Consider the following 17,660-nt stretch of genomic DNA (forward strand, 5'->3'; position numbering starts at 1 on the left):
CTTCGAAGCTATTGGGGGCCTGCTCCTACAGTGTCCCCCAAGCACTATAGTGAACAAAGTAAAAATGTAGAACGTGTGGTTGGTACTGGGCAGCCTGCCAGGCTTACAAAGAAATGTAACCACCACAACTGTGGAACACAAAACATTTGTTGAATGGCTCTTTAAAATAATATATACTGTATATATTATATAATATAATATATATATAATTCTTATTTATAATGTATATATTATATATGTAATGTATATATTATATATAAGAATTATATATAATGTATATATTATACATAAGAATTATATACAAATATATTTTGACTTGTACCCTGTAACTTTTCAATGAACTAATTTTAATAAACTAATAAACTAAAAGAAATTAATATGAAAGTATATAAAGTGTCTCCCTAATCAAGAATTGATTAAGTTTTAAGACTGGTGTTGGACTTGTTTTCTTAACGCATAGAGTTATATGGATTAGTATTTAAGGTTTTGGAATCACGTTGAGGTTTATTCGCTTTCACACTTTGAAGTTTTATGTTTCTTGCTCACATAACAGAACGGTGGTTCGTTTTTTATTTATTTTTGGATACAAATTTTTGTACTTATCAAATTGACAAAGAAAAAGTTTTTCATTATTACATTGCGCTGCCATTTGGGCGCAGAAAATAGCTCTTGAAAGTTTTGCTTTGTTTCTGGATGCTGCGTGTAACTCGAGTGCAGCGCGTAAATGAGCTACGCTTACTGCTTTCCCATCTCTCGGTATATATATTTTCATGCCTGCCCAGTGCGTAGTTGACGTAATTTTCTTGGATGTCTTTCCGTGGAGCCGCATCCTTGCACATTAATCCATTTGGTGCTGCTTCATCCTGCTAGTTTTGCTGTGTTGCCTGCTGGCTGCACGCAAATGAGGGTACGGTCAAATCACTCACTGTCAACCAGACTCCCGAGGAAAGAGTGGAGCATGGTCTTTAATTTTTTTTTTACGCAATTTTTTACCCGCAGCAATTTCTATTGCTTGACGTTTGCCCGACTGCTATGTCCTTTGTCGTTGGTCCAGCCTCGGCTCATCTTCAACGTGTACTTCTCTATGTATTTCTTTGTCTTGACTGCTGCCTGTCAACGCGACTTAAGATAAGCGCTGAAAACTTTACACCAAAAAGGGGTTGCTCTGACGTTTCGCTTTCGCATATTTGCACATCTCAGCCCCTGTGATACCCCACACTTAGTCGAATAATATATTTTATCGACTTGGACTGTGTAAGGCGAAAATATGACAAATTCGAAAATAGAAATTCTTCAACCGGATTCTTGTCAAAAAACTTAATTCATGATGGTAATATGCGTTTGACTTTGTGCCTAAAATACAAAGAATTCAAATTAAATGCGATGCTGCCATTTCTTGACTTGCCTGTCAATTGCTTTCAATAGCTATTTACTCTTCATGAAGTGTGGAATCCCTCCCACAAACATTTGTCCATTCTTAAAATTGTTGTAGAAAAGTTAATTTCTATGTCGATTTCACAGAGAAGCATTGCCATCTCTCAGCAGCGAATGACCATCATTCACAAATTATTTTTTAGATTAACGCTTCTAAACTTAAATTTTGTTAAAATATTGTACATATATATTCTATATAAGTATATATAGACACAAACAGTTTTATAGCTAAATATATATATATATATATATATATATATATATATATATATATATTATATATATTTACATATGCTGATTCACTAACTTACTGACTGATTGGTGATTAACGCACAGCTCATACCGTAAGAGTTAGGAAGCTGAAACTTTCACTATAGTTATCTTATGTTATGCATGCGTACATGTATGAATGAATATCCGAATACTTATATATATGCACACATACATACATACATACATTCATATGTTCATAGATAAGCATATATACATGCATGTACATATGTATGCATGCATTTTTGCATATATGTATAAATATATGCATGCACACATGTGTATATATATGTAGCATGTATACATATATACATACAGTATGTCAATAAAGTGTTTTTACTAACAAAAAAAAACTAATTTTTTGGGTTTAGTTGAAAATAAATGTACCTAAAAGTGAGAATTTTTTTTCAATTATAATTTATTTCGATTCTATATTTCTCCTAGAACTTAATGGCAAAAAGAATTGTTAAATAACATTACCCAAACATTTTATAAAATTAAAAAACTAAAAACATTCACATTTTATGCTGTCAATAAAGTGTTTTTACAGCTACGGTAAATTGTTTTGCCGTTCTCTTTTGGGTGATCCCGTTAGATTTGGGCCCATGCGTTTTGGCTTCTCTTGTGTCTTCGACTTTTCTTGTCATTTTCTATTGCAATTTATAACGTTTTGCTTTAATTTTATGAAAAATAAAATGCCAGGAAAAAGAACAACTTTTGAAGTCGCTCAGCTGGTGTATTATAACCATCAGATGGGACGTCAAGTCTCGGAACTGGCTGATATGTTTAATTTATCAAAAGCAACGATATACAACATATTAAACAGAGCCAATAAGGAAGATAGGCTAGAGGCAAAGCCAGTATGTGGTCGACCCTGCAAAATTTCTGACAGAGATAAGCGAAAAATTCTGAGAAAAATTGAGAAAAATCCACAAATTTCGCTTAGGGATATTGCTCAGGAGTTCAAGGAAGAAAGTGGTGTTGATGTGTTACATGAAACTGTCCGAAAATTACTGAATTCCAATGACTACACATCACGAGTTGCCAGGAAAAAACCTCTACTATCGGCGGCGAATATTTTGAAGCGGCTATCGTTCGCTCAAGTCCATGTAAATAGTTCGAACGATTTTTGGAGTAACGTCATATTCTGTGACGAAAGCAAGATGATGCTATTCTACAACGATGGGCCATCCAGAGTCTGGAGAAAGCCACTAACAGCGTTGGAAAACCGCAATATTATTCCAACCGTTAAATTCGGAAAACTATCAGTGATGGTGTGGGGGTGTATTTCGAGCAAGGGTGTAGGAGATTTGACCTTCATTGAGAATACCATGGATGCTAGACAATATCTGAGCATTTTACAGACACATCTCGTCAGTAGTGCACAGAAATTTGGATTCTATGAGGACAATAAGCCAATTTTTAAATTTTACCAGGACAATGACCCGAAGCATAAAGCTCATATGGTAAGAGTTTGGCTGTTGTACAACTGTGGAAAGGTGTTAGACACTCCACCACAAAGTCCAGATATGAATCCAATAGAAAATGTGTGGTCATATTTGAAAAAAAAAGTCGCAAAGCGGAGTCCAAAATCAAAAACTGATTTAAAAGCTGCTGTACTGGAAGAATGGCAGAAGATTCCAGAAACATACATACAAAACCTTATTGTTTCAATGAAACGGCGATTGCAGGCTGTATGTGACGCTAATGGCAGCCACACAAAGTATTAAAAAAAAATATTCCTGTTTTTTTAACATTGTTATTTAGTAATAAAGTTTCGTGTAAAAACACTTTATTGACAGCATAAAATTTGAATGTTTTTAGTTTTTTAATTTTATAAAATGTTTGGGTAATGTTATTTAACAATTCTTTTTGCCATTAAGTTCTAGGAAAAATATAGAATCGAAATAAATTAGAATTGAAAAAAAATTCTCACTTTTAGGTACATTTATTTTCAACTAAACCCAAAAAATTAGTTTTTTTTTGTTAGTAAAAACACTTTATTGACATACTGTATGTATGAATGAAATGCTTGTATATATTTGTCTGCATGTTTGTATGTTTATATGCAAACACACACATACACACATACATACACACACACATACATACATACATACATACATACATACATACATACATACATACAAACATACATACATACATACGTACATACATACATACAAACATACATACATACATACATTTATACATACATACACGCTAACAACAAAAAATAGACACAAACATTTATACATGCACGCCAAAAAAAAACAAAAACATTTCTACCAAAAAAAAAAAAACGTACTACTCTACTAGCTCATCATGAAAGCCTGCAAAGCCTAGTTGAATTCTTGAGAATCGAGGAGAAGAGCACTTGGTAGAAACTCAAAATTCATGTGAAATTTGTACCCTCAATTATCCTATATAGACATAGGTCAACAAATTTCCCCCACAACTCGGTCAAAACTCAACCGATTTTCATAAGGTTTGGCTTTTTGTTCATGTCCTCTAGATCAATTCGGCATCTTAGTCTGAAAACACTATTTTGCGTCAAAATTCATATGAAAATTGTACCCTCAAAATCCTATATAGACATAGGTCAACGTTTCCGACCTCATAACTCGGTCAAAACTCAACCGATTTTTATAAGCTTTGGCTTTTTGTTCATGGTTTGTCCTCTAGATTAATTTGGCGATTAAATCTGGCAACACTATTTTTAGTCAAAATTCATATGAAAATTGTACCCTCAAATATCCTATATAGACGTGGCTCAACGTTTCCGACTCCATAACTCGGTCAAAACTCAACCGATTTCTATAAGGTTTGGCTTTTTGTTCATGGTTTGGCCTCTATATCAATTTGGCATCCAAGTCTGGAAACACTATTTTGAGTCAAAATTCATATGAAAATTGTAACCTCAAATACCCTATTTAGACATAGGGCAAGGTTCCCCACCCCATAACTCGGTCAAAACTCAACCGATTTTCAAAAGGTTTGGCTTTTTGTTCATGATTGGGCATCTAGATCAATTCGGCATTTAAATCTGGATAAACTTTTTTTGGTGAAAACTCATATGAAAATTGTGTCCTCAAATATGCTATATAGACATAGGCCAGCATATAACACCCCATAACTTCGTCAAAACTGAACCGATTTTTATAAGGTTTGGCTTTTTGTTCATTATTGGGCATCTAGATCAATTCGGCGTTTAAATCTGGCAACACTATTTTAAGTCAAAATTCATGTGAAAATTGTACCCTCAAATATCCAATATAGACATAGGTCAGCATATAACACCCCATAACTTCGTCAAAACTGAACCGATTTTTATAAGGTTTGGCTTTTTAGTCATGGTTTGTCCTCTAGATCAATTCGGCATCTAAGTATGAAAACACTGTTTTGAGTCAAAATTCATATGAAAATTTTACCCTAAATCATCCTATATAGAAATAGGTCAACACTTCCACCCCATAACTTGGTCAAAACTTAACCGGTTTTCATAAAGTTTAGCTTTTTTATCATGGTTTTGCCTCTTAATCAATTTGGTATCAAAATCTGGCAACATTATTTTTGGTCGAAATTCATGTCAAAATAATACTTTCAAATATCCTTTTATGTTGTACATCAAAATTTCCCACCTTCATAACTCGGTCAAAGCGCATCTGATTTTTATAAGCTTTGGCTTTTTGTTCATGGCTTGACTCTTTAGATAACCAAAATTCATGTGGAAATAGGAAACTTAAATATACTATATAGACACGAGGATTAGGTCATTGTTCATTGCTAGGCCTCTAGATCAATTTGACATCTAAGTCTGGTAATATTATTCTTGTTTTAGGAAGCTCTACCTAAGTACTTATTGATTCTCAAAAATCTTTAGAGAATTTATTTTTTACGTACCACAAGCAAAGCCCCGTGTATACCCTCTATATATATATTTTCGACTTATATATATATAGGTATATATTATGATATCATGATAAAGCATTATATAAACTTGCGTATTGAAACACAAAAGGAAACTTATATGATTCATCTGAATTTTCGAACATAGCCAAGTTTTCTCAAATATTAGGACGATTGATAAAATATATTCTAATCTGTAGCTTGTAATACACATAGTAAAAAGCCAGTAACAAGCGTAACATTGTCAAAATTTTCATTCATCAAGCCCGCCAGAATAACATACACATACCCGTCCTTATTGTTTTATCCACAATTCACTCACCCATTGATATATTTTATGTTTTGTTTACACTACCGGCGTGTGCGTCAACATGCAGGTGACGTCACCTGTACTCGCGGTGTGTACCATAAAAAATCGCAAACATTTAAGAGAGTTTTCAAAGAGATATGCTAAAGAGACATTGACTGTTATACAAGATATTTTGAAAGAGTACTTGCAACAGCAACTCAACTCGAAAATGTCTCCTGCTTCTTCCTGTTTGCAATTAAGGAAGGAACTCGTAATTTAGCTGCTCATATCGAGGATTTTGCGGTGAATTAAGCTCCCGCAAAAAGGAGAGCGAAGTAGAGTGACTGCGAGTGTCCAACTCGAGCCAAAATATAACGAGTTGCCAACAACGTCATCGGCAATGGCCAGCATCTGTAAAAACATTCGTGGATTACCTCCTCTCGTGTTTCTGTCGTCATCAGGTATCGACCAGAGTTTACACTAAACAGAAACGAGTCAGCGTTTGAATACGTCGGGTCAGGTCATTGCGCTGTGCGTTGCATTCAGTTGGCCAATCAACACATGCAAACAAACAAGCTAAGCCCACATACACTGTGTTGCATACCAACAGGCGCCGTAATCAAACAATGTGGGCCCAGCAGTTTGTAGAAGTGAGTGTGCATAGCTGCTGAGCTGTTTTTTTTTTTTGTTTATAATTTTGAGCCTCCAAACACGTGATGTACGCTATGAAAATCAAGCAACGTTTTATATCTGGTATTTTCGGTGGGCTGATTTCAGTTTGAAAGGTTCGTAAAACTGTTTTGTGTACATTCTATCCTCTAACTTCTTTGCCGGTTTTAGCACGCGCTCTTCTCTATAATTCTCTCTTCGTGATACTCCGCCTGCGCCGTAAGCCAAAATATATTGAATGAGTGAAAAATAAGCATGCAGTGAACTTCAAGTGCCGGTTGTGCTACGATGGGGGCATTTCATCTACCTAACAATATCCTGATAGGTGGCACGCTTCTTCTTATTTCATATCATTAAAATTCCATTTGACCTTTCCATTCTTATTCATCGTTTCTTTACTGCATTTTTGGACATGTCGACTGTTGAAATTTTTTGCAGCTCGAATAACAAAATCGCAAAATAATGACCCAATAGTTGTCACATAGCTAACTTCCTAATTCTGCTATCAGGGTTACCAGAGCTGCCAAAGTCACGCACCTACTGTCCTTAGGTGTTGCAAACTGTTTTGCTGTCCTCAGCATGTGTTGTCTTTAAATTTTGTTCGCTTGTGTTCGCGACATTTAACTACACGCAATTAAAAGCAGGTTGGTTTGACATTTTAAAGAGATAGAGATATTTCTTGTTTATAGACTTGAATTCCTACTTTAATTGAAATATATAAGTGAAGACAGAAGAAAGTGTAACTTTTAGCAAACGCTCATGTTGAGTATTCTCTTTTAGGGGATATGACTTACAGGCTTACTAGCAGAAGGGGCTTCAACAACAAACATCAAACAACGGCGAAAGAACACCCTGAGTGTGAGCATTGCAAACGTAATAAATTAATGGCCATTAAAAGTAATTAAGACTCTAAATTTTGAGTAAATATAAAAAAGAGTCTCGGTATTAAATGAGGGGGTTGGGTTGCATGTATCGACATGGTGCATTGATATAAAATATACAGCAACATCAAAAATTAATATTTAAATATTTAAAACTTATAAGGTATTGGCATTTAGTCATTGGTTACCCCCGGTTAGCATCCAGGGACTTTGTCTCCCATTTTAAACAATTTTGGGGTGCATGGCCTCATAATTTCAATTTAACCAAGGTCATCATAGTGTCTTGCTAGTGAGTGATGTTTCTCAATACATTTAATACTAAAACAAAAAGTTGTAAGCTATACAGAATAAAAGGATTCATAATATCTTTACGTTCCACCAAATACATAAACATATATGTAAATAAATTTGAAACTGTTCCCGGTCATATTTCTATTTATTTTTCTTTCCCTCGCCTACTTTATGCGCACATAGCCATAATGATTATTGTGAGATGCAAAATAATTATGCTCTTTATAGATTCCACGATTAGTTTCCAATTCATATGCGTCTCGTTGCCGTTGTGATCTGCCTGTTGTTTGTGCTATGTGCTATGTTGCCACTTGCCTCTGCCATTTTTACACTTTCCGCCTTCCCCTTGGATGTATTATGCTTTCATCTATTCCCTTTTGGTCTTTGCTTTATTTTTTGGTCCAAAAATATTACCACGTAAATTATAAATAAATTGAAAGGTATGGTATTAACGCTAGCCGTTTTTTCCTTGTACCTCTCGCTCTACGATGAGTCCCTGGCATGCAAAAGTTTCCGTCCATTTGTGTGCTACTTTACATGCATAAAAAGTTTTTCGCTTTGTCCGTAAGACCAGCTTTAGAACAAAAAAATAAATAGGTAGGTAATGAGACATCCTGCAACTAGTTTAATTATTGTAGAAATGTTTGATTTCTATCAAAATGGCATGCCCGTTATTTTAATCAATTGCCTACAAACAAATGATCTTCTTTATTAAAAAATGTAGACTTCAATTATCTTATTCTTTTGGGCCTTTGATTTTGCCTGAAAAGGGATGCAGTTGTCTGTTGTAAACACATTTATTTTCTGGTCTCAATCGTAGCTAGATATAGTGTCTAAATGTTCTAGAAGCAAGGGAAATATATAACACGAAAATCGATATTCCCAAAGTCTTATAAATATATTTATCGAATTAGTGCCGAAAGTCGCACAAAATCGGAAAATCATTCAACTCCGACTGAAACATTCCTTTTTATTTTTTTTTCCTGGAATTTTTAATTTCTTTAACGGCTAAATCTTTATTTAAGCGCAGTTGAATTTCTTTATATACAAATGTGAAACAAAACCTTTTAATTTAAAAGGCAAGTGGATTTTCACGTAGCCCATCTTTATATTAATATAACTTTTATTTTATTTCTTATTTTGGCCATCGGCATTCGATCGGAAGAATGTCAGGTTAGTGTGGTTCATATTAAGTCACCGGCAAAGTGAGAGGAAAACCGTTATCGCATATGTTACAAATATCTTCATAAATATTTTGACCGGTCTCGTGTTATAAGGCATAGGAACTCGGCTGCACGTTTCCGATAATAGACAATTCTGCACGCCGATGTGTTCCTTACATGGCTCTTGGGTTGAAGCTATGGCTGCGCGCTTTGGCATGCCATAATTTGTGCCATTTACGGATTTGTGCGACTTCCGCCGAGAAGGGCACAACAACAATATGTCAAATCGTCAATGCACGTATAGTTTATTTGCAATAATTCCAACTGCCATTTGTCTCAACATTGTGCTTGTCATCGTTTTTGGAGAGTGTAGGATATGTACGACAGTGCGTAGCCCACATGGCCATACAGTTCCCGTCGTAAACCATATATGTTTATCAATAATTAAATTTATGTGGATTGGTTGTGTTAGGTTAATTGCGTATTGTTGGTGGATGATATTTTATTAGGTTTTATTCATTTGTTGTTCTGATTAATGCAAAAAAAGCTGTACACGAAAGAGCGCTGTACACGAAGTCCTTAGCATATTTCAACTAAGTAGCCAGATTTAAACAAGGCTAGATCGACTTTGATGTTTAAGATGATCAAGAATGAAAGCATAGTCTGCTATGTTTTTTTCAGCGGTCCCATTTGTATGTATAACGCACAATTTTTTTAGCAGCGAATGTTAATATTAACTGACTGTTATCAATTTCACCACTTCGCTTGTATTCACTCTTGAATTTTTATTTCTGACGATTACGTCCGACATTAAATTCGCTGCTGTGGTGAGTTTGCTCACTGCTACGTACGTCGCAGTAGAGAGACCAAGAGTACAATTGTAGTCTCTGAGCGCCTTATGTGCTCTGCTAACTTACAGATTGACTCTCTGTTCTTAACATGCCACTGTTAATAGTCGCTTAACTTGCACTTGTGGTTCTCTGAGAGTAACAGCAGCAACAGTCTAATTTTTACCGGTTACGTTAACGGTTCAGCGTGCGTCGGAATCGCAAGCGCAGTTATCACAAACAACAGCAGCCGCATCCGTCGCCGCAACAGTAGCAGCAGCGTCTTTTTCATCAAGCAGCAAGTGCATACAAAACGAAATACACTTGTGCAGTTGCTAGAAACGTGAAGATCGGAAAATAGCCAGTGCTTTATACTTATAGCGGATTTAATGCGTCGCTCCGTATGGGTTATTTGTGTGCGTGGTGTAAACAAAGTTTTGATAAGAAATAAGTGAACGACAACATGTTTTGATAAAACAGACAGCAACAACGACAATTTTAACAGCTATGACTATACGGTGATACATGCAACTATCATTGTAGAAGAGTAACACCAGTAAAAAGCAAATAAAAAGTGAAAACGTTTGCAGTGTAAATAGAAAATCACATAAATAGCGAAAAATTCGTCGACACTTGGATCGCAAGGCAAAATGGATAAATAATAATTGCAAAGTTAACGCAAACTAAATTCTTATCGCCATTTCCTCGCTTAAAGTCTGCAGTGTAAACGATTCGCGGAGTTTGTTGTTGTTTGTCGGCATTCGGCATTCGCTGTGTCAAATCTTCGTCTCCTTGATGTGTGTGTGTGCCGCAGTGTATTTGTGTGCAAACAAGTTTTGCGCAAAAGTGCGTCAAAGTAACAAGTGTTGCAGCAGCAACGACTACCATAACAACAACTTCAAGAGGTACGCAAAACTAAATCTCATGGAAAGAGTACAAATTTAAGGCACATTTACTGGTTAAAGAGCTGAGCATGCATTAGTGTTTGCATCTCTTTCCATCAGCAGTGCTTACAACCTCCCACCACCGCACAGTGACTCAGCGGATAGACCGCGAAACTCACGCTAAAAATATTAGGAGCCTCAGACCCAGCGTTTAATCATTTGCCATACAACCATAACTAACTTCTCAAGCTGTTATTGTTGTTTCATTATTGTAAGAAAAAAAAACTTTGCAATTTGCATGAACTACTCGGTAGTTTGCTAATATTAAATCACGTAGCGAAGGCAGAAAATATAAAATGCGGTTGATTCATGCCACCAGCAGTTTTTTTCTTTTCAATTTTTGTGCGGCTGTTGAAGCGCAGTAAAATAAATAAGTACATATGTATATATAATATTCTTATATGCTTATATACAATGCTTATGGGGTATATCTGGCAAAACAAGTGCCACATTTGTTTTATGATTATATCAACCGTTGCTTGTGTTGGGCTCAACTTGCAGGCGGTTTCTTTTTACATTCAATCAAAAATAAATAACAAATAATATCAGAGGTTCCTGGTACTACAAGTATATTCTGATATAGATACTGACACCAATATTGCACTCCTAGTAATTTGCACCTGCTTGTAAAATTACAGTTCGATTTGTCAAGCGTGCGCTATAGGCTATAATGCAGATTGGGTACTATTAATAACATTTAAACGGTGTATTTTCCGAGAACAGTAGCAAGAACAATACCAATATAATTCGCTGGTCGCAAACCAAATTCAGCAACTATCGCCTAATTTAACGTGTGGTCTTTATTAATATTATTTGACTGTACCAAAAATAAAATTGAAAACAAATAACCTTTTGTTTATAAACACACACAATTTGGCAACTACAAATAAATGACGCGAAAGATACTTATACAATGTATACATATATATACATACGTCCGGGTAGTCTTAGGCTCTACATGTTGCAGACAGAATACACACTTCTTGAATATCTTTTGTGTAGACAATTTCAAAATTTTAAGATATGTATATTCACATCGAATATAATAATACTTTAAAAGAATTTGGCTTTAGAGCGGTTAAACACATTTTCAGCAATGAATGGTATCATTTCAAGTCAGAAAATACTGGAGAAAATACTCCGCGTTAAGAGATAGCATTGGAATATAATATTCTATAGCCGATATTTTACATTGCGATGGTTATAAGATTTGTATTATGGGTTGGATGGTTTATCTTTGGAAAAATTCCACTAAAAATGCAATACAAACAAACAAACAGGCAGTCAGCAACAAGCAAAAGGTCCGTAAAAATAGGCAGCAATGAATATTTGCTTCCATTAGTTTTCTTTTTTTATTTTAAGGCAATTCACGTGTGAAATGAACAAAGTGTTGATATGTATGTTGTGTGGGGGAGGACAGCACGGGATTGCCCCAGGGTAAAAATGAGCTGAGCAGGAAATATTACGCAGCGGTGAAACAATGTGAAAGAGTTATATTGGAGCGAACAACATATAAAAAAAATTTAAATGCATAGGGAAATAAGGAGAAATAAGGAGAGTCCAAATGCAAGTGGGCATAGCAGTGGCATACCATACAAATCAAGCTCAGAGAACAAATTTCGTGTAAATGGTGTTAATGCTGTTGTTGTCGTTGGGAAGACCTAATATGGTTGGATATGCCGTCAAGATCACGTTTACCACTGTCGGACTGTGCTATTAAAATAACACCCTTTATATTAAAATGAGTAAAGTTAAAGGTGCAAAGGGTATAATAAGGGCCAGGTTCGTGAAAATTGCTACGTCGCTGACGATACTTACTGTTGCTCAATCATAATAGCCAAAGCTGCATCAGCAGCAAGAGGAGAAGTATATTAAAACACACGTAGGCTGCAAGCGGACGTGAGCGTAACCCTGCCTCCGTCGCGCCGCTATTTTTCATGTTAAGTTGCTGATTGAAGGGTATACGAGAAGAGCATCGAAATGCGTGTGAGGCTGCATTTGTGAGTGTTTGTGTATGCGTGTCTGTTGGAAAACCTGTGTAAAAGTCTGCGTGCAAGTTTAAAACATGTGGGCAATAAATACTTTGGTGCTAACGCGTGGGTATGATAATTTAAATGTTTGTTAAGTTGTAAGTAGTTATAGAAATAGTTATTGTTTGTGTTGAAACCCTTCATCTGAAAAGTTAATAGGCGACGAATACCTTTCTTTGATTTCGCTGAAGAAAACTGAAAGTGGGTTATCAGCTGCCCACCAACAAGGCGAATGCACAGGGCCTACATGGCAAGACGAGTCTTATGAATGGGCCCAAAAACTAAACGTAGTAGCCTTATATTTTCAAAATATTTTTTTTTTTTTTTTTTTTTTTTTAGTATCAAACAAAATTGAGGAAAATATGAAAAAAAAATGTACTTTTGATTTTGGAGGGCACTCACCCGGAGAATGTGTAAATTAGAGCGACGGTTACCCAAGTTTTCACAAAATTTAAAAAGCAACGACAGTAAATAAATCTGCTTTTCGATCATAAAATGCATCTTAAGTTCCATGCCCAAATTGAGTGACCAGGCCCAGAGTCGTTCGGCGTTGTAAGCCATGCGCTGTAGTTCAAAAAAAAAACAAAACCAGACACAAAATAAAAACACAAAACTGTACTAAAATCAACTCAAACGGTTGCTAGCCACTTCAACTGCGCGTTCGTTCTTTTTCAGTTAACACGAGAAAAAAAGAGAGATACGTTATAAAAGAGCGAACAAAAACAGGTAAAAAAAAAGTCGACAACAAAACGAGCCACGAATGTTGCCGTATTTTGTTGCTCAGCTAGGGAGAAACGAACAAAGCGCTTAGAAATTAAAGTAAAATACAACATATAGAAGAGGCCGAACTCGAACCCAAACTCGAAACCAAAACCAAAACCGAAACGACTCGATCCAGGCTAATAAACCAGCAGATACCTTTCAGGGTTTCAGGCCGGTGCCTGGTGCTCCGTACTGTTGACGACAACACTAATAATTTGAGCCGCAACGCGACAGTCCCAACATGTATGTATGCGTATGCCAGTCAATGGGGTTACTGACCTAAAATTTGGTTATGATAGTGAAAACTGTTGAGCATAGGTAAAACTATAACTATATAAACTATACTATAAAACTAAATAGCTATGAAAAACTATAACTTAAAAAAAAAAAAACACTGTACACTTTAATATTTTGGTTCATGCTTATTCGTGGGCTATACATATGTATATATGTATGTTAACAGTATTCTCATACAATTTATGCAAGGGTAATTCATTGGAAGGGAAAATGACTATTGGTTTCGTTTACTTGGTTTTTACACACAGAAAAATGTATATTCTAGAAACAAATTGTGTTTTCTTTTTAAGTTAGATATTAAATAGATATGATTGAGAGAATTAACACTTTTTTTCAATTCCTTATATTATCTGCATATTAATCATTAATAATAATACTTATTATAATTATTGTCTTTTTTATATTACAGCTCCAAGCAACTGCAACTGTGGAATACCCATTCAAAATTGTGTGCAATTAAAAAATGTATTAAAAAATAGCACAAATAAATTTGAAAAAAGTTTTCGCTTTAATATTCCAGAAAAATGATGTGCAAAAATTTGCTAAAATAATTATAAAAAAATACAAAAAACCTCAATACAAAATTAATAGGTGTCAAAATATTTGTTATCTGTATCATTATCTTTTTGTATGTGCGTGTGTTAAGATGCTGTCAAGTGTAGCTCAAGTAAAAGCCAAGCCAATTGTCATGCAGAAATACCTCTAATCAAATCAATATTTAAATCAAAATATTCAAAATATATATATTTAGCATCGAGTGCGAATCAAAAAATTGCAAAAGAATTTGTCGTCGTTTATAATTAACGACAGAAAGTCGCAGAGTCAGCGCGATAGCGTACTCAATATTGGTTTTATTTTGTACCCTAAAGAGAAACCAGGACGGCTTCATCACGGAGTCTTTGGAGTTTTTTTCCACTGAGGACGACGATCTCGAGATGGATATTTTACCGAGTGGGAATATATTCAACGAACTGGAGCGCATTTGCACAACTGGCTATTTCTCATCGCAGCCATCGATTGAGGATCAATGGCAACAGGTGAGTGAAGATGTAAAATAAAAAGGATTATTATATTGTTATTTATTATTATTTTCCTGACAATCGTGTGTCCCATACTAAATACAGTTTTTTGATAACTATAAGCATTGCAATATTAAGAGCAAAAAATCGAAACGATTTCAAAGTATATGTTTTAGCGAGACTCGTTAATCTCCATATACAAATATTTGCTTAAGCAAATTGCAAATTATAGAAGCTCGCCGTATAAATGTAATGCATAAGTGTCTATTATACGTGAGATTTTCCTATATTTTTATAATTGACGTCAAACCTACATGTGCTAATAATTTATATACATACCTAAATTTAATGCCTTAGGAGCAGCTATTTTATCTTTGGTTTTGAAGGTCTTTACGGGGGGAATTATATGTTGAGCAATTGTTTCTACTTGTGGGTGAGTTTAAAATAACATTAATTATGATTACGCCATTACTTTAAATGAAAAAAAAAATTAAAGCAGTGTATACGGCACAGAAATATTATATGCATAATATGTATAAACAATATTTATATAAGTCAATGCATTTGCTTTATACAAATATTTCAACAATATGCAAAAAATTAAATCATTAAAAAAATAGATAATAGATAGATAGATCATAAATAAACAGACGCCGCCGCTGTCGGTTATCATTTGAGTATATATACAATTACGCATGTGTATTATACGTAGGTGCATAAGCATTTGGCAAATATTGAATTATATGTAAATATAAAAAAAATATGTATGTACACACATACACATTTATATATGTACGTATGAATTACTGTGCTAATGTATGAATTTAACTTCGCTCTTAACATTTATCCCTGCTGTGATAAAGCCGATCACCAAAACTTTGAATTATCAGAAGCCACAGCTGACTTGGCGGTTCGGCTTGTTATATTTATTTTTGTTTGCATTTATATTTATTTTTGTTTTGCAAAAATGTTAAGTTGACTGCCTTATCATCATGTGACGCATAAAAAAATTGCTTGACCGTTTGTGGGCTATGTCAAACACTAGTCGTAATTCATTGGCATGCAAAGAGATAAGGCAGATACTGTTTAATGCCTTCCACCAGCGCTCACTGTTGTATATCTTAGAAAAAAGTTAAGCTTTTAAATTTTGGTATTTAAACAACGTACCACATTTCTTTTCCTGAATTTGTTTACATTCTATATAGCACATTCGTAACATAGTTCAAACATTTTATTTGATTATAAAATTTATTTTAATTATTTTCAGATGCCTCATTGAATTCACAACTATTTTTAAACAATTCGATGCGTTGAAAACTGCTGAAAACACTTTCGAAAAATTTTGAACATTCTTTTCTCGAGTCTAAGTTGAAATATGAATCTAGACTATGTGCATGATTGTGTATACTTCATATGCTTACATGCATCCTATCCGTAATTGCTACGCAGGTAAATAATGCAACAAAGTTAAATGCATTTTTCTCCCGCTTGGTAATATTTGGAAATTAAAATAAAATTAAAAGCATTTGAAGCAATTTTCACCAAAAGGAATCGCTTTGTAATTAATATACTGCATACGACGGATGTTTTGCTTATTTCCCGTTGACTTCCGAGTACTTCCGTTTGGTGCGTTTGCTGTGTTTGTATTCTATTCAAATTGTTTGTGATATGTACGCTGCGATATTTGGACGCAGCTATTTGTCTCGGACACTTGTCTGCAATTAGACAGCTGGCAGTTGTTTTAACTGTGGCAAAGATAAACAATATAAGCTAAATATGTATCATTATCTGTATGCAAAGAAACATCCGCACCTATTTGTGTAACTGTAAAATTATGCTTTGTTCACACATGCATCCAAGAAAACATCGCATTAGGGAATAATTTAAATATATGCCAACAACTTGTAAGAAAATTCTGCTTCACCGTGAACGTTTAGAAATATCTCGTGAGTTGTGTAGCCTTATTTTATTATAAATTCATTTCGATGTTCTTTTATTTTCCATTTTGGCGCAGACAAGTGTCGAAATCAGTCTGCGATTGGTTGTGACATCCTATCCCCATCCATCCTTACACACAATATGCAATCAGCAGTTAACTTTTTACACACCAAAAATGTAACAAACTCAAAATAGCACGTACCAATTTAGAAAAAAAAAAAAAGAGGAAGAAACTTAAATAAGGGAGAGAAAAATGCTGGGCTTTGGAAATGTTAAATTCATGAAGACAGATGCCCACATATTATGTGACACACACATATAAGCGTAAAGATAATAAGCTAAAGGCAGCAACAACTTCAGCACCCACATCATTGACTAACACGTCGCCGACGAATTCCTTCTTGGATGTCGAGCAGTCCTTTGGTTCCTAACGAATACGAGGCAACTTTTTTTTTTTATTTGAACATCAGAGGCAACCCAAACCAACAAATACAAAGAAAAGGCAATCCCAAATACGTGCAATTGCGAAAAATATTCTCAACGTGGCCCAAAACGTGAGGGCTATGCGCCTGTGCGCCTTAAATACTTGCAAGGCAGCTAAACTCAGCAGTCTGAATTGCCACTGCTACGACATCTTAGAAGCAAACCAGATACCCGAGATAGTTCCAAACACGCGTGCTACTACCTACCCTTAGCTTCTATATACTTCTTTGAGTGGCGCTTGCCGTTGCTACTCTTATCACCCCTAATCATTTATCATGTTGGCTGCAATTAATCATCAAATATGCACACTCATATATACACTATCTGAATGTGTTCGTGTGCTTGTGCGTATGGGACCTGTCTTTTATAGTTGTGTGGATGCCTAGGCAGTTATTGTGAACGTAGCAGTGTTCCGTTTTATGCATATGCTGAAACATGTGTGTACATACTTATT

General features: G+C 35.0%; 2 protein-coding genes across 3 annotated transcripts in view; one reads left to right on the top strand and one right to left on the bottom strand.

Annotated features, from left to right (window-relative positions):
* The window catches only part of tun (N-terminal glutamine amidase tungus), a 98,063-nt gene that overhangs the window by 35,289 nt on the left and 45,114 nt on the right, over positions 1-17,660 (bottom strand). The gene's annotated exons all lie outside the window — the stretch shown is intronic.
* Positions 13,048-17,660, top strand: part of luna — a 76,166-nt gene continuing 71,553 nt past the window's right edge. Inside the window, exons 1-2 of one of the 2 annotated variants that reach the window (XM_070210085.1) lie at positions 13,048-13,433; positions 14,176-14,803. Coding sequence is in view for 1 of the 2 variants with exons in the window: in XM_002059252.4 (XP_002059288.2) it covers positions 14,702-14,803 (102 nt within the window). In the remaining variant the exon portion in view is untranslated. The remainder of the gene's footprint in view (positions 13,434-14,175; positions 14,804-17,660) is intronic. The other variant, XM_002059252.4, reaches the window with a different exon arrangement.

The sequence above is a fragment of the Drosophila virilis genome, chromosome 5 (assembly GCF_030788295.1).
Source record: "Drosophila virilis strain 15010-1051.87 chromosome 5, Dvir_AGI_RSII-ME, whole genome shotgun sequence".
In the NCBI taxonomy this organism is placed as follows: Eukaryota; Metazoa; Arthropoda; class Insecta; order Diptera; family Drosophilidae; genus Drosophila; species Drosophila virilis.